A 24,710-nucleotide genomic window follows, 5' to 3' on the forward strand; every position below is an offset into this window, starting at 1 on the left:
CAGATGTGGTGGTCAGACAAACCAAGAAGATAGGTTCTCTTGACCACACAGACACAAGCCTACAGAATTACGACCTGCAGACCATGTTGCCGATATACCCAACAGTCCTTTTGGGAACTTGCCTTTTGGGAAGGCATGATTTGTAAGGTCCTCCGTGTAATCTCATGCAAATTCAGCTGCTTAATAACGTGCTGAATGACAGAATGTTCCAAGTTATCATGGAATCCGATATAAGCTCACCAATGAAACTTGCCACAAGGATCGGTACTTGCACCTCTCCTTTTCAGCCTCTATGTTGCAGACACGCCAGAGACAAGATGTAAAAAGCACGGCTACGCCAATGACTGGGTGCTATCAACAAAATGTAGATCATTTGAAAAATTGGAGGAGGTCTTGATGGTCAACCTGGAGAACTGGGAAGGTACTTCTGAAAATGGTCCCTCCAACCATATGCTAGTAAAATAGAGATGTCATGCTTCCATCTAAATAACAAGTTTGTTAATAAGGAGCTTAAAATTCTATTTGAAAATACATGGATCTTTCATAATATGAAACCAAAATACCTAGGCATGACACTTGATAGAACGTTTTCATTTAAGGAGCAACTAATGAAAACTGCAGAGAAATTAAAAACGAGAAACAGCATTATACAAAAGCTATGCGGAACAACATGGGGAGCATCAGCTTCCACTTTGCGCACATCGGCTTTCAACCTCGTCTTCATGGCTGTGGAATATTGTGCACCATTGTGACTTAATTGCTCTTAAGTTCATAGAATTGATGTTCAACTTAATAAAACTATGAGAATGATTGCCGGGGTTATCAGGGGTACTCCTGTGGAATGAATCCCAGTATTGACCCACATACCACCCCCAAATCTACACCGTATGAACACTCTTACAGAAGAGTACAAGAAGATTATGAACAACCGAAACCTACCAGTACATGAGAACACTGAGGATGCCAATCATGGTCGTCTTCGATCTAGAAAGCCACCTATCAAAACAACCACAGAGGAAGAATTCAACCTGACTGACACCTGGCATCAAAAATGGACCACAAAACAGAATAACCAAATTCCATGTATTATTCAAAAGCTGCCGGGTCAATGTTAAATAGAATACGAACTCAGTATGGTAGGAGCGCCTATTTCATGTTTAAATGGGGTAAAACACCGATACCCCTTTGCAAGTGTGGTGAAAATTAAACCGTTAAACACATCACAGAAGTTTGCCCTAGGACAAACTTAGCTTACGAAGGGATTCCTAAAGATTTCCTGATGACGACTCCAGAATCAGTAGCTTATATTAATTTGTTAGATGTTTGTAATTTTTGACTTTAATTGGTGTTGTGTCTTGGTGCCATATGCTAAATTAAATAAGCAAATATATATATATATATATATTATTATTATTATATTATTATGCTTTTACGGCCAACATGGGACCACTTAAGTCAATTTTAGTTGGATCTTTTCTTAGAAAAGCGTGTTATTTTACTCTTTCGAGCTGCCCAGTATTTCTTCATCCGTTCAGATCTTGCTTTCTTTTCTTCATCCGTAAACACCCTCTTCGTTGTATTTTGTCGTTTGTCTGTCTTTTGTTTAAATCTAATGCTTTTATCTTTTAGCTTTGTAATTTTTCCAGTTTTATTCTGTAGGTCAGTCAGGGAAATTCCCAATTCTTTCATATCTTCTCTAATTTCTTTGATCCATCCTACTTCTAGCTTTTGGAACCAGAGCTTTTCAATGATATTTCTTGACAGTCTTGTTTGCGGTGTCCTTATGAGATGACCGAAGAAAGAGATTCTTTTTTTCCGCATAGTATCAGTAACAGGCTCTATTTCTCGATACACCACCTCATTTGGCACAATCCACCATTGGCCTTCTTTTTGGTGTTTTTTATTGATACACGTTCTGACAATTCTCCTCTCTATTTTCAGAATTTTTTCAATTCGGTTTTTCTGAGTGATTTTGAAAAGGGTCTCGCTTCCGTAGGTGACTTCTGGCTGTACTACAGTTTTATAATGTTTAAGTTTTGTTTTAGCAGAAAGGCATTTTTTGTTATATGTTGACCAAGTTAATTTTTGGGATTTAATCATTTTATTTGTCCTGTTTTGCCATGTCACTTTTTCATTTAAATTATAATTTATTATTTCCCCTAGATATTTAAATTGTTTTACTATTTTAATTTTCTGATTGTTTACCGTAATGTGCTCTATTACCAGAGGATCTATGGCCATTAGTTCAGTTTTTTCGAAAGAGATATGAAGCCCTATCTTTTGTGCTAGGTTTTGAAGGCTCATGATTTGTGTTTTGGCTTCTTGAATATTATTTGCTAAAAGAGCGAGGTCATCTGCAAATCCTAGGCAATTTAGTGTGATGGAGTTTTTCTTAGTACCCATTTTTATATTTTTGGGATTTATTTCATACCATTTTCTCATGACAAATTCGAGGGCGCAGTTAAAAAGGAGTGGTGAGAGGCCGTCTCCTTGCCTCAATCCAGTTTTTATGTAGAAGGGTTGAGAGAGTTCACCTCTGAATTTCACTCTGGACTGGGTATTGGTTAAAGTTAATTTTATCATGTTTACGAGTTTAGGGTGAAGGCCCAGGTTTCTCAGAATATTCAGCATGGATGGTCGGTGTACATATATATATATATATATATATATATATATATATATATATATGTATATACATTAAATATTAAATGAAATTTAAACCACCAAAATACAAAGTTTGTACTGGACAGCAGAATTTGCATAATCGTCCAAAATAAATTCAAAATTTATAAAACAGTAATAATTTCAACAAATTCAAAATTTTGAAATTATAAAAACAATTCATTTTAATGTAATTATTGAATTAAATGCCAACTGAAGATGCAGTATCTCATGAAAATTGATTACTGGAATAATATGGTAAGATTAACTTATCTATTTATTGTGTTTTGGTGGTTTAAATTTCATTTAATATTAAATTTTTATTAACACAGGTCAATATGTTAATATGAGGATGTATAATATATATATGTGAGCACTCCAGATTAAATTTTGGTTAAAGATATTGAAATTGGATTTAATTTAATAAGCATTTGGCACTGTTGGTATTAATGCAATTGTATAAATTAAAGTTCCACTTACCAAAAATTTTAAAAGTAAATATCTGAATACTTTCGGAGTCGTTACTCCGTCATCAGGAATTTCCCAAGAGATGTTAATTCAAATTAAAATGTATAATTGTATCTAAATTAAAATTGTTACATTCATAATAGTCGGTTGTCATGAAATAAAATAAAATTGTACGTCAATAAGACAATTATCTATTAGATAATAGTCGAAAACATCTTATCAACATGACATGACGATCTTATTGATGATTGTCATAATCTTATTGATGATGTGACGTCATTTTTTTACAGATATATATATATATATATCTGTAAAAAAATACAATGTATAAAAAATGTACATGTAAGTCTATGCTTGTGTGCAATATTCTATGCTTTTAAAAAGTTAAATTAGCTTCAGTTTGTAATTGTAAATTTTCAATTTTTTTCAGTTTTGCATAATTTATTTTATTACTATATTTACACCAATTAATGAATATTCATTTAATTTCTTAATCTATTTTTTCTTTTACGATTTCAGATAAATTATTAAGAAATATTTTCAGTTTAAGTTTGATTCAGATAAGAATATTTTTTGCCTGAGTTTAAAAAGATTTTTTTCTAAAATAGCATTATAAAAAATTAATTTAAGCTGGATCAGCATCTCAGCATCTAATATATAAATAAATTTATTCTGATCAGAATTTACTTTGTTTTAATTGATAAACTGTTCCTCCAGACATGTACTGGCATCTTCTTATGTTACTAGCAAAATAGTAAATTAAAGCGTTCCTGATTTGATACATAACATCAGGTTAGATATATGGAATAGTATATAGTAAATTGATCCATTTAAAACTGCAATTATTGGCAATTGTATCAAAATTAAAACAGTATGTTTAAGTAGGCTACCATATTTTTATTTGTTAAAAAGTCATCATTCAAAAGAAATACAAAAATGTTTATTATTAAAGTAGTTATACTGAATCTGATGTAAAGTATTGTGTAGTACTATAAACAGGGAGCTAGGAATTAACTGTACAAATAAAAACCAAGCTTATTACAGGTGTTTTTTATACTGGATCCAAGTCAAAAACATATTACAGTCACAGGAAAAATACTCAACTATTCATTTGTAAGTATTATATCTCTAAATACTATAATACTTGTTTATAATAAATATTTTATGGCTGTAGAACTACATATCAAATACAGGCTCTGTAAACTAAATATTTTGTAACATTTCATTGTAATTATTAACTTTTGTAATTTTTCACATTAAACTAATTTTAAACCTAAACAACGCTTTAAAATTTTAGTGAATAAAACCAAATACCATAAACAAGCTTTCACATACATCTACACAATTTGTAATGCCCCTGTAGAATTTTAATTCAATTTACAATAAAAAAATTGACAAATTCAAAAGCCTAAAACAGGCATCAAACAAAATTTAGACCCTACACCAATCAAAATAAATTTAAGTACAACTAATCTGGAATGTAAAAAAGAAATAATTCAGTTATTTCCTTATGAACCTATCAGAGTTTTGTTAGTAAATTTACTCAGAATTTGTAAGAACATATAGTAGCATGCAAATTAATTCAAACAAACGAAATTTTTTTTTTATTTCTACACTGTGGCTACAATGCTTGATGACACCCATTTCAATTGTCTGTGTGATGTGAGGTTATTGTTCTTTAGTTATTTAGAAATTTTAATGTTGTAGGATTTTGTGAAAGTTTATTTAATTTTTTAATAGAAAAAAATATTTTTCAAATGTCTTCTTCTGGGTGTCTTGCATGTATAATAACAGACATGACTTCAAGAAAGAGTTCGAAAATTGTTTCTTTTTCTGAGCATACGAGTATGAAATAATGGCAAATAGCTCCTGAGTGTGGTGTTGGAAGAGGTCAGTGAATGCTATTTTACCCATCGGGTTGGTCTAGTGGTTAACGCGTCTTCCCAAATCAGCTGATTTGGAAAGTCGAGAGTTACAGCGTTCAAGTCCTAGTAAAGCCAGTTATTTTTACACGGATTTGAATACTAGATCGTGAATACCGGTGTTCTTTGGTGGTTGGGTTTCAATTAACCACACATCTCAGGACTGGTCGAACTGAGAATGTACAAGACTACACTACATTTACACTCATACATATCATCCTCACTCATCCTCTGAAGAATTATCTAAACGGTAGTTACCGGAGGCTAAACAGGAAAAAAGAGAGAGAGAGAGAGTGAATGCTATTTTAAAAGAATTTAAAGAAGCTTTAAATTTCCCTTTTTCACTTCTTTTTTTCCTTTTCATCTCAGAGGATAGGCAAATAATGGCTGTAAAAAAGAAAAACTACTCCAACACAATATTAGTTATTAGTGAGAAAAAGTAAACTTGATCCAAAATTATCTTCTGTGGACTTAAATTGAGAATTAGCAGTCAGTCAAACATATTTACACATGACAACTATTTGACATCAACTTCTAACAGGTAGATGGAAAGCTCATTAGCCAGTTAAAAAGCAGCTTTTAACACCAGCAATGTGCAAAAAAGGCTCTTGTGGGCCAAAGCAGTTGCTAACTGGACTAATGTTCATCTTTTTTCAACATGGTATGTTGAAAAGTGATGGACACATCGAGATTCTGAAGGAAAGAGTTGTGATACAACTTCAAAACATCCCCACAAGTCAACATAGTGTTCCAATAAGATGTGGAGCCATGCTATGCTGTTAAAAAATGGAAAACGTTTTTGAAGAATGAAACATTAAAGTGCTCCCACGGCCAGACGATCCCCAGACTTAAACCCAATTGAAAATCTTTGGACAATAGTCAAAAAATGACACTCAAAAATGAATTGTACAACAAAAATTGACTTCATTAAAGCAGTAATATCAGTATGGTTTCCTGATGAAAAAATTAAATTATATTTGTATTACACTTGTTTCATCAATGCTAAATCATGTACATGAAGTGATTAAGAATAAAGGAGAACATATTAATTACCAGATATTTATAAATTGCACAGATATGATTTTTGTTCTATTAAAGTTTTTTTTTCTTAAAAAAGATCTGTGATCAGATTAATTTGCTACTGTAATATTTTTTTACATCACATTAAGAATAATTAATTAAATTCCATTTATTTCAATAATATTTATCTCTCTCAATATATATATATATATATAACATAAAAAAATAATCTCATATTACTCACTATTCCTAAATCATAATTTCTAGGGTTTGTATTCGTATCTGGAACGCAAACTGGCATAATAACTGCACTAAACTTAACAGCAACAGAGAGCTCAATTACAGCAATATCAAATTGATAATTTGTACCAAGTCCATTATATTGATCGTGAAGAAACATTTCGACAACCTGAGTTAAAAAAAAATCACAATATTACAAAATCTGTTAGTATTTTAATCTAATCACATTTTTGTAAAAGCATGGTAAGAACACTTATCAGTATATATAGTAACTTTCATAAATAATTTTGGCTAGACCAAAGCAGTTTAAAAAATGAGTTAATTAGTAGTAGACATGTAAATGGATTTTTTAGATACAGTTGGGTATAAAAATTTGAAAATTATGAACAGTTTACGTTCAAATTACTTGGAAATTGCTCTTTCAGAGGATTTTTTAAAACTAATTAATGAAGAATGATTAATTCATCACTAGCATTAAAAATGGGCACTGCTATTATATCTTAAAAAAGTAAGAAAACATATGTATATACAAGGTGTGATAAAAAAATACACTGAATAATTTTTTATTAAAAAAAGTAATAAGGTTACATAGAATTCAATTTAATCTCCTTCAAAATACTGTCCTTGGCCAGCAATGCACTTATCCCAACGTTGACTCCATGACTGGAGGCATTTCTGGAAGGCGTCTTTCAGAAGGGCTTTCAGCTGCTCGGTCGTGGCCCTCTCAATGTCAGCAATGGTGTCAAAACGTTTTCCTTTAAGCAGAGTTTTAATTTTTGGGAAGAGCCAAAAGTCACATGGTGCTAAATCCGGTGAGTATGGCGGATGTGGACAGACAGGAACACTTTTTTCTGCCAAAAACTCATGAATGAGAAGCGAGGTATGACACGGCACATTGTCATGGTAAAGAAGGAAGCCATTGGTCCATTTTTCTGGTCTGTTCTTCGTACGTCGTTTCACAAATTTTGCAGTACACCCTTATAAAATTCAGAGTTTACAGTTGTTCCCCTTGGAACGAACTCTGATCGCACTATGCACTCACTATCAAAAAAAACAACGAGCATGACCTTGATGTTGGATTTTGACTGACGTGCCTTTTTGGTCAAGGAGATGAACTGGTTTTCCATTGGGAACTCTGCATTTTGGTCTCAGGGTATAGCCATACGAGTAGACCCAACTTTCATCTCCAGTTACAATTTTGGCCATGAAGTCCGGATCTGCATGAAGACGACCCTTCAACTCCGTCCAAATTGACACACGATTTTCCTTCTGTTCATCACTCAAAAGTCTGGGAACAAATTTTGCACTCACTCGTCTCATTTGCAATTCATTAGTTAAATGCTTTGAACGGATCCGTACGAGATGTTAAAGTCTTCCGATAGCTCTCGAATAGTCATTCGCCTGTTTGAACGAACCATTGTTTCCACTTTTTGCACATTTTCAACTGTTTTTGAGGTTACTGGACGTCCCACATGCTGCTCGTCTTCAACAGACTCATTTCCGTTTTTTAAATCGGTCATACCACTTGTACACAGTCTTCAAAGTTACCACATTATCGCCGTACACCGATTCTAACATTTCATGAGCTTCTTTGGCACTCTTTTGCAACTTAAAACAAAACTTAATGTTAATGCGTTGTTCAAAATCCATATTGCACAAAAGACACAATAAACACAACCTCACTCTAGCGGCTCTGGCAGCTGACTGGCAAGCTCGAACGTGTTACAACTTGTCCCTGCCTGTCTCAGTTGATCACGCTATTGGACAAATTACAGCATATGGATGTAGCGTCGGCAGTTGCCGCTATAAAAATTCATTCACCATATTTTTTTATCACACCTCGTATATGTTACTATATATGGAAACATATACATATAACTCTGTTACCACATATGATAACAGAAGTACATGGTCAAATATATGTTCTGTTTCTTCGTTTCTTCATTTAATATACCTTTTCCTAAAATTTAATGAATTTGTAGGTATCACATTGTACAAGAATGTTGAGATTTCGGTTTAGTTATCCTATGTATAAAGTTTGTGGTTGTTATTACTGTCTTTGAAATTTATGGTTTACCTAAGGAAGCCAAAAATACCAGATGGAAATTTTCAAAATGCTAATGTTCATATGGATGTGTGTGTGTGTTTGTTGTTAGCCTCTAAATCACCTTTTTCTCCAGAACTACTGGATCGATTTTAACCAAACTTAGATTACTTCTATGTATGAGGCATTGATGCCATGAAATGGCATAGGCTGCAGAGGAAGTATAACAAGGCTATAGAGGTTCAGTATCTCGAGATTTCGCCTGATTAATGACATATTTTTCTTAGACACATTTGTTAACAATTAAAAAATAACAATATTTTCAAAACTTTTTTTTGCAAAATCGCACACTCACGCCAAAAAATGTTGTGGTCCTCTGCTATGTTGTGACGACACAGGTGAGGGGTACAATTAAATAAATTAATAATATTTAAAGTGTACAAAAGTAACTCAGTCTTCTAGCTGGGTCTCGAACTCGATCGCATGATTGATTCAGTATGTGGTGTGTTAAGACTTGTGGCTACACCATTCTGCTGATCATACAAGCGAAATTTGTTGTAAAATTAGATTAGTGTAGTTAGTGTCGATCGTCGCCATTAGTACCGCCAAACCCGTACAAACTAAATACTGTATGTGCATGCACTTTAGTTAGAATGATTGAATTAAATAAACGAAAAAATATTATACTTAAATAAAATGATAAATACTTTGAATTAAGTGGTGTGTGTAAGCCATGTATCAGAAACAACCCACAGTTGTGTGACTTTCCCAGAACGCCGCTTTAGCCACATGCTGGGAAAGTCCTATAACTGTGTTGTCAGCCTTTTTTTCTACAAGATGTATTATAAAATTTGATTCTGTTGTATTGTTTAATCCCACTGCTGGTTGTGGGCTGATAGCATTGTTGGCCAACTAATATGGTATAATTTTTCATCTGGCCTGAGTTAATGGCTACTCACCCACATATTTTGTAAATGTGTTGCATACATAACAATATCTAAATCATGCTTGTATAGAGATAACATTACTTATCAACATCATATACATATTACTTAACATCACTTATATACATATAATAAACATTATCAACCAGACAATTGTCAACATGTTAAGAAAAAACGCTACTGAGTCACAAATTCATAATGTACACGTAAAATGATCACGTAAAAAATTAATAAAATAAACACTGACAAGCATAGACTTAGAATATAAAAAATTAAATGCAGTGACTGGATTAAACACTATATTGGAAAGACTAAATGCATTGACCCATTGATAAAAAAGAATATCAGTAATCACTGATCAACTTTTTTCAAATCAGAAAAAGGACACACGCACATGGACACTAACCATTATAAGAAAATTTTACACAAAACCCATTAAACCCAAGATCTTAAAATATTTGAATGATATGAAATTTACAAATATAACAAATTTGACAAAAACACAACACAGTAAATAAACAAACACCATACAGATTGTATTTTTCAACAGATCTGAAGAAGTTTCTAATCTTTTTTTATAAAATAAATAAACTTTAAGACAAGACCATTAAAAACAGTGACACTTGTATTGCCACTGAAGAATTAATTGCAAACCTTTCCATAGAACAAGTTTCATGTAATATGAAAGTCTTTTATAATATGTAATAAAGAAAGCAACTTATAATATGTAATAATTAATAGTTTTACCACATTTAACCATGCTGTTCAAAAAATTTGCTTTTATCTTCACACTCTTAACTACTGTAAATATTAGCTAATTAGTTCAAATTTTTCCGCTCTAATACTTCCTAAAAAAAAAAAATATATTTAGAATGTTCAAATTGGTAGATTGAAATGTTAGATTTTTTTAATTTTCAGATTATATATATATATATATATATATATATACATAAATGACATGTGGACATGTGGTCTTGTACAGACTCAGGTAAACCATTTCTGAGTTGTGTAGTTAATTGAATCTCAATCACAGAAATAATTCATTGGTATCCTCTAATATTCAAGACTAGTACTTTAATACTTGTCTGGTATTCAAAATCCATATAAAAGTAACTTACCTTTACTAGTACCTAAACCTCAGAACCTTTGACTAAAAAGCTGCTATTAAACAGCTAATTTGCGAGAACAATTTTACTAATAGACCATTTTTTTTTTTTTTTTTTGGGGGGTTTCTGGGTGAAAAACACTTTTGCATTATCTTCACCCAGTCTACTAGACCAACTCATTGAGTACACATACCTGTAGATTAAAGCATTAAATAATTAAAATAAATTATAAAACTAAGATTTGTTTTCACAAATTATTTTCATAATGGTTTTATTTTCAATGTTTTTTTTTTTTATAATTAAATAAAGTTTATATTAATTGCTACCCCTCATTACAAAAGCAGAACTATGACATAATTGTTAGTGCTGCTCCCTAAAGTCATTATAAACTAAAGAACTAATATAATCATCCCATAGACCACCAACAAGCTACATTCTTGGTGTGAAATAAATAAAATATGTGTACTTCTGTTTGGATGAAAACAGTTTGCATAAACTATACTATAACTAATATTACTTACATCTCTTATTTGTGTTTCAGTTTCTTCTCTGTTCCAATCTCTGTAATATTTTCCTACAGCAAGTTTAATCTGAGACATTTCTAACGTTTTCTCTTTTTTGTCTCTAAGACAGTGAGCAGCTGAAAAATTTAAATACATAAATATTTTTATCTATTTGCTTGTAGGATAAAAAAGGGAAATAAAATACTAGTTTAATGATTCATTCATAAGTACCAAACAAAAAAGGGATATTTCACACTTTCATGTAATTTTTCTTAAGTCATTCAATAGTGTGACAAAACATGAAAGAATTAAAATACCTTCCTTCAATAATAAAAAAAAGATCAGTACCTTCTTCAGTTGATTAACTGGTAATTTTTTTTTAATGTACTCTTCTAAAAGTAATAAGGAAACCCTTAATTATCTAATCAAATAATACATCCCATCTACATTTGTTCATTTAATATATTGTTTTATTAAATTTTGTGTGTTTATGAATTTCATATTATTCAATTATAGTGCAATTTTGGTTTCTGTATATAAATTTTGAATCTTGCGATTAATATATTTTTTATTAATTTCTTTTTTTTCACTTTATTAATAGAAAAAATATTTAAATTCTGACTAAATGTTTCCTATAGTTTTAAAACTTCCATTCTTACAAATTTTTAAATCTCTTTCCCACCAAATCTCTCCAATTCCTTGGCTGTGCAATTCCATATTTGAAAGAGATTCATTTTCATTTATCTATAAAAAAAATTGGAACAAATACACTAAACTATATTACCTGAGTAATTCAATTTTTTTCTAGTTCATTAATAAAAATAAAGGTTTAATATTTTATTTAATCAAGCAATTATTTACCTGTGACAACCATATATGCTGAGATTAAAGAGCCACCACAAGCTTGTATCCATTCTCCATTTTGATTATGATATATGGCAACATTCCACGGGAACATGGAAACATCTGTTGAAACCCCAAATGCAATTTGTGGTTTAATACGTCCAGGTGTAAACAATTTTCCACATTCTGAAATTCGTAACAAAAATTTTTTTTTTAAATTTACATTTAATTTATGCTTACTTTTTTACCATGCACTTGTCCTCCAGTCACAATTGACATAACTACCAAAAACTAACCATCAAAAGGGTTTTAACCATAATTTTTATTAGTTTGAAAACAAAACTTATTTATGTTCAACTATTTACAGATTAGTAATTGCTGTACAATATGCATATTATTTACATACTGCTGGTTCTAGAATACAAAACTGTGAAATTAACTTACACAAGGTTGTAGGCTAGTTAGCCTCTCTTATAATAAGGCAGGTAGATCAATTCAATGTGCAAACCATTTTCCACCCTACCCCTCTCAGCACTAAATAATTGCTATTTGACTTTTATTCCAGCCATTTGATTTCCAAAGAGTTAGTTGCTGCAACAGCCCATCTATTAACCAGGAGGAAATATCAGTCTATGACAGAAAAATCTCGCTTGTGGAATAGATCATTAATTGAAATTTCCAGAAGTCACTATTAATTGAAGTCTTCCTTCTTCCAATATTAACCACTTTTAAGTATATCAACAACTCTTGACTCATTCTACTACCTACCAAAGCATTACTAAACATCCCTTTCCTTTCAGTACAATTTACTACAATAGTTTTGTAATATACATCAACAGGGTTCCATTATTAAATTTACTGATGTAAATTGGTTTAATTGTATAAAGCATTTAGTTTAGAAATATGCTAAGTGTGTTTAGATAACAAGAGTTATGCTAAAAATTAAATACACCTTTATCATATTTGATCAGTAATATTGATGTTAACAGGAACCAACTTAATGTATATAGCATTTACACATGGTAACGCCATAAATAACCTACAATTCTACTTTACACTTCTTTGCAGAAGTACTTTTTGTTTTGTATATTACTCAGTAAAATGTAATAATAAAGCATGGTAAAATATAAAATGTAATAATTGAGGTAATAATTATGTTGAATGCGCTTGCAGATATTTTTTGATCGTGAAGTGATTCAGTATGGAGAAACATTTTAGAGACAAACTTACATAAAATTAAAAATGTTCATATTTTTACTTCCTTATACAAAGGAAAGAAGTACTGTTATCGTGAAAAATTTCAGTTTTCAGATTTTAATGGAAATATACATTTTAACCATCCCTGAATCCATTTTGACTTGTTTCGGCGTGATGTCTGTACGTACATATGTATCTCGCATAACTCAAAAAGGATTAGCCGTAGGCTGTTGAAATTTTGGATTTAGGACTGTTTTGACTTCTACTTGTGCACCTCCCCTTTTGATTGCAATCAACTGAAACAAAAGTGTCCAAAAAAGCCTAAAATCCAAAAAAAAATTGGATTTTGGGCATTTTTTAAATGCAGTAATAGCCCTCATTGAGAGCTTTTCAACGATATATCATAAGTGGTACTTATTTTTATTGGTTCCAGAATTATAGCCAAATAAAATTTTAATTAATGAAATAATTGCATCTTACAAGGGAAAGGATCTTACAGTTCGAATAAGACTTCATCTTTTTTTTAACTTTTTTTTTAATTTGAATGTATTGATTTATTAATAAAATTATTAACCTGTGATTTTAAAGAAAAATTTACAATAAATAATAATTCAGTAACAACAATTAAAAAATTAAAAACTATCAAAAGTAATTAGTGAAATAAGATATTATGTACTTTTCATTTTAAAAAAATGTGTATATTAAATTTAATGGGCGAGCAAGGAATTCATGTGGTGGCCACAACAGATTTTTAATTAAAATATTAGTAATGAACTAAACATATAAAAATTATGAAAACTTGAAAATTGGGATGATTTTAAAATATATTGTCATTAACCTTTCAGCAGATAATAGTTCACAGTAATTTTTTAACATATTTATTGTAAATTTAGAGAAAACCGAACACACTACCTACAACGTCATAATAATATGAAACTGCTAATCATTATTTTTACATCTAATATGAATATATGGACAGCCGCAATATTTACACAAATTACTTCTTTTCCATTAGTACTATGTTGAATTCTTTTAATATTCTCTACAACTACATCTGCATTTATTTTTTCTTAATTGTTCATTCTTTTACAGTCTGCTTATTCAGACTGACTGATTGATGACTTTGTCATCATTCTTATGTTATTAACAATATAAAATTATGAAACACCTTCATCACTTATACCAGGAATTCTTTCTAAATAGTTTAGACTGAAAGGGATATAATTACTCCATTATTTCAATCAGTTTTTTTTTTTGTAATCATTTGTACAAACTGATATTAATCCTGATTACACTGATAATAGAGAAAAGAATACGTTATCGAAGGATTTTTTCCAAGAATCAAACACAAGATTAACAACTGATGTATGTGCAGACGCCGGTTTCTAGATTATTTTACTTGAATCAGGTTATAATAGAATTTTTTTATTCTAAAATAGAAGGTCCTTTGAAACATTCCTTAACCTGCAGTTTTTAGTTGTTCACCCTCTAAACAATCACGAACATGTAATAGCCATTATACCTGCTTTTGATATCTTTATTGCTTTTGACTCATTCAGTTTTTTTTTGTTGAGCTTATTTTTAAAAAATGCCCAACTGATAAGAGGTAATAACTAATTTTTATCCTAATACATTTTAATTTATCACTATATCCTCAGGCAAATTTTGGAATCTATTCATTTTAAAAAAAATGTTAAGAATAAATACAGTTTAAGCTCAACTCATTTGTTAAATTAATTCTAGATTCCTAGAGATTTCGATTGATTAATTAATAAGATGAACTTAACTATCAAAGAAGCACTATCACTTTCACAGTTTCTTTACTTCGTCATTCATGAAGCAGTAAGTAAATGATAAAAGCAATGGAATAACTATTCAACTGAATGAAGCTGCCACCAAGTCATAAAAAAGAAATGGCATTGCCGAGGAAATAATCGTAAGTAGTATTTAAAAAGTGAATAGTCACTTTGAAGATTCTTTGCTGTTTTCATTTAGAACATGCCAAGTAAAAGCCTGGATATTTTTATCTGGTAATGCCAAAAATATTTGTAATGTATAACTTTCATATTCTAGTACTCATATTATAGTACTATATTACTCATATTATAGTGTCATATTATAGTACCTCATGACCTAATTGATTGTATTATGTAGCATTTCAGTATAAACTTACACTGCCATGCAAAATCAGGAATACTTTAGGTAATATTAAGACCAAAGTAAACAAATTATAGAAATCTGCTAGACTATTATTATAATTTTAATCAATCGGTAATAGTGGTTGTTATTCTTCATTCAGGCAGAATTTCTATATTTATTGCTTAATCATGTTATGCATATATTTTTTCATAAGATATGTGATTTTATAAATAATATATGTGAGTTAAAAAATATTGCAGTGGTTGTACCACATTTCATCTACACCCTAATATTTTAGTTTGAAAGTTTTATTGTTTTTTTTTTAGTTTTTTAAGATTTTTTAAAAAATTATATAAAATATCCTTTCAGTATGATTAATCAATTTCTTCATTTTGGTATTGTAGATGCTCTTGTTTTGATGTAGTTAGGAAGTCCATATAGTATGTAGTTAAATAATAAAAATTTGCAATTTTTTATATTCTTGGGTTAGACTTCAATTTTTACATGTTCAATTTGCAAACGTGAGTTCTTCTGTTACAATAATTAATGTTTGTATGAGTTCTTTATACTGTTGGTGAATGTAAACTTGGTCTGCCAAATATAGAATTCAGTGTAATCATGAACTCCATTTGTTACCAGTAATTTCTTTGATTTTGTATGATCTTGGGCATATTTTTTATGGTTTTGAAAGCAGTAAAGAAACATATTTTATTTTGAAAATGTTAGCAGTATCGTACAAATATATTTTGATAAATGATGTCATTCGTTAGTGCTTGTTACTAGATATGTTTTCTGTTTTGTTCTTCATTTTATGTAAGCTTTGTTTACTAATGTACGTGTATAGATATTAACAGTTATTACGATAATATATTATTGTTTTGAGTTCTTCATTGTAGTTGTTAATTGATATGGTTACAAGTAACAAACCAAATAACATGTGGAAAAAAGTTTACACCTTCGTAATATGTGATAAGATTAGATTACAGATAAGTTGTCAGTTTTGTCTTTCTATAAATCTTAAATGCATTCAGATTTGTTGCGATCTAGGTAGTAAGTAATTTCTTTTTTCATATTATACAATAAACAGGAAGTTAACAATGAACAACATCCCAATTTTAGTGATCAGTTCAGTTGAAAAAATTTTATATCAATTTACATTCAACACATGTAAATCTGCAAGTTACATTTATAACTTGCAGATTCACAAGTTATAAATTAACTGCAAAGTCCATTTTTAAATAAAAAAAACTTAAAAAATTAACAAATTTATTTTAGCTAAATAAACTCAGAATAACATCAACTTACGACACCATTGATTTCAACACATTTTCAGATTATATTACTTGCTTCTTAATTCCATCTTAAAAAATTCTTCTGCCAGTGATTTCAGCAGCCCCATTTTGCCATTTTAAAAATCATTTCATCATTTCCAAAGCTTTTTTTGATACCTGGGCAATTCCTTTTAAATGCAGAAAAAAGGGGATATCATTTGAGAGACTGCCAAAGTAAGATCTGTAGCTTGAAGGGTGGTTGAAAATACAATGGGATCAGTATGTTTACCAGTTTATCAGTACACTATATGGTATGGCAGGGAAGTGAAGTGTCCAGTTTAAAATACTGGTATTGTAGCATAAAACAATTTACTTACCAACAATGTTAAAGCAGATGCTATTTTAAGAATTCTACATCATTCATATCATTATCTGATACATTTCATTGTTTAACATGTATTGCTGCATTCATTGCCATTTTATTTGCGTTTAAGTTTATTATATATTATCCTGTTGCTTCATATATCAGGTTCAAAGATTAAATACTTCTTTTCACTTCCTCTACATATTTACACCTTAATAAACAGATTTCTGTATTGAAAGAATATATCTTCTACCTTGCCGAATATATGCAATTATCAAAATTAAATATCATATTTTTTTGTGCTACTAATCCTTTCATGTTTGTCCACCATCCTTTCTTTCAATTATGGCTCATAGTTAGCCAAATCCCAAGAATACTGCCAAGCTTAAAACTTAACAAATATTTAAAAATCACAACCAATGGAAAAACCAAATGAGTGAAACAATTCTTACTAACTGTATGAATTACTTATACTTTTGTTATCAAGCAAACTGGAAGTCTTGCTTGTCCCATCTATTCAAAAATACAGCTTGTTATGAATAAGGATCTTGTGTGAATTTGTACATATATGCGTGTGTGTGTGTGTGTGTGTTTCTGTTTTGTCATTATAAATAACAGGACAGACTTCTTTAATGCTCGAAGATTTTAATGAGAAAATTGGTAGTTTTTTGTCATTTTTGTAATATTAAACTGTGCAATTATCTCACAAAGTATAATTCTTTTAATTACAACATAGAAACTGTTGAAATTACCATTCTTCAATCTTAAAATTAAAAAAAAAGTATTGTTTGTTATAGTTAGTTGCTTGCCGTCAATTAAGATAAACTCGTTAATGATTTGGCACAAAATACATTTTTTGAAATAATCAGAATTTTTTCCTTCTTGGACTGTTTACTTCTTTTTTCGTAAGTTTAAAGACATCATTCAAAATTTCTCAATTTGACTGTGAGGTATGTTTGCCACTAACTTCTTTAGTCTTTGGATAATACAACGGCAGGAAGATATAAGATATTGACTCATTTTTTTCATGAGGTTGAAGTTATAGAAAGGTAATCAAAGATTTCCCAGGAAAATCACTGCATCTCTCAAGCCATTCAATTTTTTGGGTAGGAAAAATATTTGCATAAACATAACTTCACTAAACACTATACCATACTTCTTGCTTTGTCTAGCAAGAACTGACTCAATAACTGAATTAAGAATTACATCATATTTCCATACATTAAACATTTTAAGTGAGTTTTTTAAATATTTTAACCATGCATAAATTACTTACTATATTTACAGATTGGGTTAGTTTTGCTATGTTTTTGTGCTTGGTAGTTGGCACTGAAAATAAATACAAATTATTGAAAGGACAAACTAAACTAAATTTTATAAATTCAAAATTTTTAACAGCTTCCTTGAAATAGTTACAATCAACAAACATAATGACCTTAATGAATAAAACTAAACTCCTCTAACTACATAATAATTACACTGATCACACAGAATCAGCTTCAAATTTTTTCACACACAAAAAAATTTATTCAGAATTAAATTTGTACTTAATAGCAACATAAATTCAATATCTGCCACCCATTTCATAGATGCAAATAACAAATACACTTCCATGAATAACAACCTTCATACTATATACATAAAATATCCAATACATTTTGACCAAATTCTAAATAAGTTCACCTTAATTTAAAAATCCTGCCAATCATAAGATCACCAGATACCCAAATGAATGCAGAAATGACCATTTGATAAAGATGGTTGAAAAGATTATTGAAAATATTTTGGAGTAAGTTATTAAAAATCAAATTTATAAAATTTAGTTTGGTTTGTCATTTCAAAAATTTAAAATTTTAAATGATTCTTAGTTTGCATCATGGTGATCAATAAACAAGTTTTTTCCTGAAGAATAGCAAGTTGTGTATTAATATAAACATACTGTGTTAATATATGCTATATAATAGGTAATCTAAAAAGTATTGAGTCTTTTGCGCACGAGATAATGTTAGCATATTCTGGCAGAATTCAAGGACGACCTGCATGTAAGCAGTCATGACATCGCCAATGACCTAAACATCCATCACCGAACAGTGTTAAACTATTTTGAGAAAGCTGGATACAAAAAGGTGCTTGAAATTTGGTTGCCAATGATCGGACTCAGAAAAATTTACTCAATCAAATTTCTATCTGAGAATCTACTGAAACGTAATGAAATAGAGCCATTTCTGAAGGGGTTGATCACTCACAAACGATAAAAAGTGGATAATCTACGATAACAATGTGCGAAAAAGATTTGCTCACTGTGAGGAGAAGCATCACAGTCTGTGGCATAGCCCACATTGACACCCAGAAAGGTTATGCTGTGCATTTGCCACCAATGTGGATGCCGCAACCGACATTTCCATTGGTGTAATTCTAACAAAGGTGGACACGTAGAAACAAACTAGATCTCAGCTAATCTTAAAGAAGACTGATCCGCAATCTTTGAGTGAAGGAACTGAAATCACCTACACATACCCAAGGAGGTAAAAGAGAGTCTGAACTTAAATTATCTGATTATACAGTCTAATCTCTATATAACGACATCGAGAATCCCGGGAAAATTCTTTAAACAAATGTTTTTGTTACACAGATGTAACAAGAATTGCCAGTCTAATTTTTTTACGAATGTTTTATCCCATTTTATGATGGATTAAAATTAAGTACGGTTATTTTTCTTAATTTTGCTATAGAAAAAAATGTAAATATATTTTTCTATGTCATTTGTTACATAATCATCTAGTACATTATACATACTGTATAAAAAGTATGTATCTCAGGTAAGGACTTACCTCGTACTTAGAATGGATGTAGGCTATACTTAAAAAAGTTTTTTGTACTCAGTTCTAGGTATTTTTATTTCTAGCAAAAAGTTTTTTCACAATGATAACCTAAAAAGTTTTACATTTATTTAAATACTCAAAAATACTTCATCATCCTTAAACTGTAGTCCAAGTCTAATTGTTCTAAATGACTGTAAAACATCATCATCGGTAAGTTTTCTTTCCTCCTGCTGGTCTTCACAATTTTCATCATCATCATCATCTTCTACCGGTTCAGAGGACTTACTAACACTATGAAGTATGTCGTCATCGTCCGAAAAATCAGAGACAACCTGTTCATCAGTAGTGATGAAATCTTCCAATCTAATTTCGTTAATGACATTTCCAGTTGTTTGGAGGAAATTCCAGTGGCTTTTTAACTGTACTAGTGTCATATCATCTTCTTCATTCCATTCTATAGAGGTAGTACTGAAACCAGCTTTACAAAAACAATGGAATATTGTTTCACTGCTAACATCATGGTCCATACTTTTGATAATTCAGAAATGCACTTCCATTATCAACAATATTAATAAGGACAGTTTCGTTGTTCTCTAAAATGATAAGAAATCTTTCAGGATTCTTTTCAGAAGTGCAATTTAAGACTTTTCATTACCCCTTGATCCACTGGTTGTATAATTTACATTAAGTTTGGTGAGAAAAATACGACTGTTACGTTATTTAATACAGAATTAATGTTTTGAGTAAGTGCTGTACAATTATCTATAAAATGTGCAATCTTTCTCTTTTGTCCAGTAGTCAGTTTGTCAACTTTTTCTGCCCAATCTGTAAAAATGTCAGTAGTCATCCATGCCTTTTTGTTAAATGTGTAGTCTACCTCTAGAGACTTACCTCCTCGATAACAACGCAGAGTGTAACTTCTGCCAATTACTAACATTTTACTAACATTACTAACATTACTAACATTTTAAGTCTTTCAGTCCCTAGCATATTTGCAGCCACTAACACCATAATTCTTAGTTTCCTTTGTTTACCACCAAAGCATGGATCATCTTTAAAAGTTAGCGATTTGTTGGGTGTAAACATTTGAAAAATAGACCCATCTCGTCCGCGCTGAATATGTCTTTTCACAGATATTCTTCAAAAATCGGTTTAAACACAGTCTGCTTCCAAGTATCACAGTCACTAGCACTTTCTCGAGAAATTATTTTATGAATAATACAATGTCTTTTTTTAAACTTCTCTAACCACCCATTGCTGGCCTGGAAATCTTTGTGTCCTAATGCGGATCCAAATTCCAGTATTTTTTCTTTAATTAATGTCCCAGATAACATTTTTTTTTCGCATCACTGTTATCTATTTTAAAATAGCTTCATGGATATCATCATATGTGCTAACTTTTAATTTTTTCTCATTAGATTTTCTTTTCATTGGTCTGGTCTAGTATCACATCCTGATCTTTTAAAATTGTTGACAATGAACTTGGTGGAATTTCAAATTTTTCCGCGATATCTTTTTTTAACAATTTTTTTTTAATACTAAGGCACTTCCGTTTTGACATTGCATACAACACACTAAAGAAATAGTACTGTATAACACAAGTAACGTAATCCAAAAACAGAGACCAACTGAATTAATCTCTGGAAAGATAATGCACTGAACAATAGAGGGAGTACATGTTGAATGTTTTCTAAGAATTCTATTTATTAAGTCTACGTACATAAATGTCTCATTTAGATAAACGAATAAAAGTTTGCATAGTAATTTAGTGCTCTGCGTTAGTAAATGGATTTCAGGAAATTCCGCTACTTTAGTGTATAAGCAGACAGTAACAGCAGAACACGTGTTTAAAGCTTTTGTTAAAATTTTATTGTTAATGGGTTATAAGAAAATCATTCTTATCATTCTTGACCGTTGTCAAGAATACTTTGTATTTATATACAGGTAAAATTTAGGTACAGAAATCAAAAGAATAACAACCTTAAACTCACAGAGATGTCAAAAATACTAAATTTAATGTCATTTTCTTCAAAAAAAATGTTGTAAAAATTACTGAATGTTACTAAATATAGTACTGCATATATATAGTGTGTACATATATACTGCACATTATGTTAATATGCAGTATGTCAACATTTTGTAATTAAAATATCACGATGTAGTAAAAAAATGGTAAAATCAAGGTTTCCATAATATAGAGGTTCGAATGTATTATCAAAAAACATTTTATTAGCAAATATTGTACGGAAAGTGAGTTTTTATCACAATAATATATGATGTATTATCCCATTCAAATATTTTAATCCCTATATGTTTTAAAACGTCAACCTCTGTAATTAGATTTAGGAATGGAATTCACAAAACACATATGAGTAAAAACACAGTTTAAATAATTTTTTTATTACAAAAAACACTATAGTACAATCATATACCTACCACATTAATAATTTTGTTTTGTTTAAAAATTTATTTAAAAAGCAGTGTAAAAAACTACTGGACTCAACAAATTAGGAACATTTTTTATTATTACACTTACTAAAAAGAGATAAAAAAATAAAAATACAGTCAAGGACTTAAAGCTTCTTGTAAAATTTTATAAATATTGTACTTCATGTGATAAAATCAAATTTTTTAAATAAAAAATTATGTGACAGATTTTCATAATGTGATATTTTATTAATTGTACTTTTTGGCTTTATCTCTAATAAATCGCTTAAAAGAAAATAACAATAAATACTGTCTTATTTACTGCTTAATCTTGTTAATGACTCCTTCATCTTAATTCTTTCATGATTTAAAAATATTAAAGCAAGTCTTGATTTGTAACTAAAAGGAACTTTATATGTAAAATAATTATCTGTAATTAACATATTACTTGATGATACTTAATACAACTAATACTACTATTTTTATCAATATTTCTACATCATTTTCTACAAAATAATATATATTATAAATTTTGTTTTTAAAACATAGCAAAAAAAGTTGAAAAAATATTTTTTAAGAAATAAGATTAAGAATTAAATTAAGATTTATATTAAGTTATATTTTTAGTAGGAGTAAAAAGATAGCATTAACAAATAACAATCTAAACTACATGTAATTCATTTTATCCTTTTATATTTTTCAGACATATAATCTACATGTTTTTAAGTCCATTATTTTTGTCATTTTTGTTACATATATATTTACTGAAATATTTCTAATTACTAAATATTGTAGCCTCCCATTTTTTGATTCTTTGGTATATCAGTACTTATATTGTATGTTCACTTTTGTACAAAGTACATGTTCTTTATCAATAAGTGAAAGTAGACATAAATAGGAAAAGGATTATTTATAAGGAAAAGAATTAAGTAATGTATTTTATATTTATTTGTTGAGTGATGTCGCATAAATATTGTTTATAAACGAACATATTGATGTTTATAAATAAACACATCTTTTATGAATAGTGAAATTTTATATTTATGACTATATCGAACTATATTTTTAATGATATGTAATTTAAATTTCATGTTAAATGAAAAGCGTGTTTTATATGCGTATTGTTTAAAATATCAAGGTCAGTGTATTTCCAAGACAAAAATAGCTAATGTTTTTTACATGCATATATTATCAGAGACTCAATTATTACATTAAAATATTGCTCTTTTTCTGTTTAGCCTCCAGAACCACTATAAGGTATTACTTCAGAAGATGAATGAAGATATGTATAAATGTAAATGAAGTGTAGTCTTGTGGTGATTGGGTTTCAATTAACCATGTGGTAAATTGAAACCCAACCACCAAAGAACACCAGTATCCATGATAAAAATTAAAATCAGAACTGGTCTTAATTAGTTAGATGGGCTATGCAGTTATGGTTTCAGCTCAAGACAAAAGGATGTTACTGTACCTCCTCTCATATAACTCTTCCCAATGTACTCTTTTAAATACTTAACTATTAACAAAATAAAAAATTCTAATTTTTATTTATTACAATGTTAATTATGATTTACATTATTCATATACAGTATCAGCTAAAGTTTTAATACTTAGTGTAGTAATTTTTTTTTTTAACATTTTACTTTTTCAATTTAGATAGTTGGTACATTAACAAAGGTACAAAAATCTTGATAAGGATTCTATTGCCCAGGGAAACTATAGATAAGTCACAAATATTTCTTAATAAATGCATCAACTTTGGGGAAACCCCAGAAAAGGTTTTGATGGTAATTATTACCTTTTTGTTGGTAACACATCCATGAAATTTCTGTTGAAAGCAAATAATAATAAAGATAGATTCTTTTTATTTTGCTGAAATATCTATTATAAATTTCAGGGAAAACAACTACTAAAAGTTTCAAATTTACTTCTGTAACTTTTTTTTAATCATAAAAAACTTAATATGCAGTGTACCTGCCATTTTACACAGAAAAAATCTCAAATTTAATTCAACATTTTTCAAACTGAAAGTTCTTGTTTCTGTTACAATTAAAACATACTGTTGAAAACTTTCAGATATTTTATTAAAAGATTTTATAAACATTTTTTTTTTTTATTCTAACTACCCTGTAGATCAGTAATGTGTAGATGATACTACTTATATCTTAGCTTTATTATTTTTCACTTAACTATTTTTTGGATACATATAATGGAGGAAATAAAAGAATGTGACAGAATTCCAGGTAATAATTACCAACAAAACCTTTTCTGGGTGTTCCCCAAAATTGATGCATTTTATCAAGAAATATCTATGTCTTATCTATAGTTTCACTGGGCAATAGAATCCTTATCAACATTCTTTATGCTTTCTAGAGCCATGATAATAAAGAAAACTGTCTTGAAAATATAAGCCAAGCCATAACATTTTATTTGACCAATGAAAAAAATATTTTGAAAAATCAAATTGTGGAGCATATTACAACATAATTTGTTTTTCTAAATAGCACTTTTCTCACCTCATCATGGCAATCTTAGTAACCCCTCCAAACTAACAACTGTTCCACACTCTGTACTGTTGTGTTGCACACAACACAACAGTACAGAGCCACTGGCAACAGTTCCACTTGCCAAATCCTAAGATTGGTTCTGTTTCTAGTTGTTTCATCAGCACTACTAATTTAAGTAAACCTTTGCATTCTTAATTAATACAGATACTTTCAAAAATAATAATATCATTTC

The 24,710-nt window shown here is 29.7% G+C and overlaps 1 protein-coding gene across 3 annotated transcripts in view; it reads right to left on the minus strand.

Moving 5' to 3' along the window:
* The window catches only part of LOC142325168 (modular serine protease-like), a 99,340-nt gene that overhangs the window by 9,889 nt on the left and 64,741 nt on the right, over positions 1-24,710 (minus strand). For 2 of the 3 annotated variants that reach the window (XM_075366583.1, XM_075366582.1), the window contains exons 9-11: positions 11,770-11,937; positions 10,927-11,045; positions 6,316-6,480 (exon numbers count right to left, since the gene is read on the minus strand). In XM_075366583.1, the coding sequence (XP_075222698.1) occupies positions 6,316-6,480; positions 10,927-11,045; positions 11,770-11,937 (452 nt within the window). The remainder of the gene's footprint in view (positions 1-6,315; positions 6,481-10,926; positions 11,046-11,769; positions 11,938-24,710) is intronic. The other variant, XM_075366584.1, reaches the window with a different exon arrangement.

This window comes from Lycorma delicatula, chromosome 5, assembly GCF_047948215.1.
Source record: "Lycorma delicatula isolate Av1 chromosome 5, ASM4794821v1, whole genome shotgun sequence".
NCBI classification, from domain to species: domain Eukaryota; kingdom Metazoa; phylum Arthropoda; class Insecta; order Hemiptera; family Fulgoridae; genus Lycorma; species Lycorma delicatula.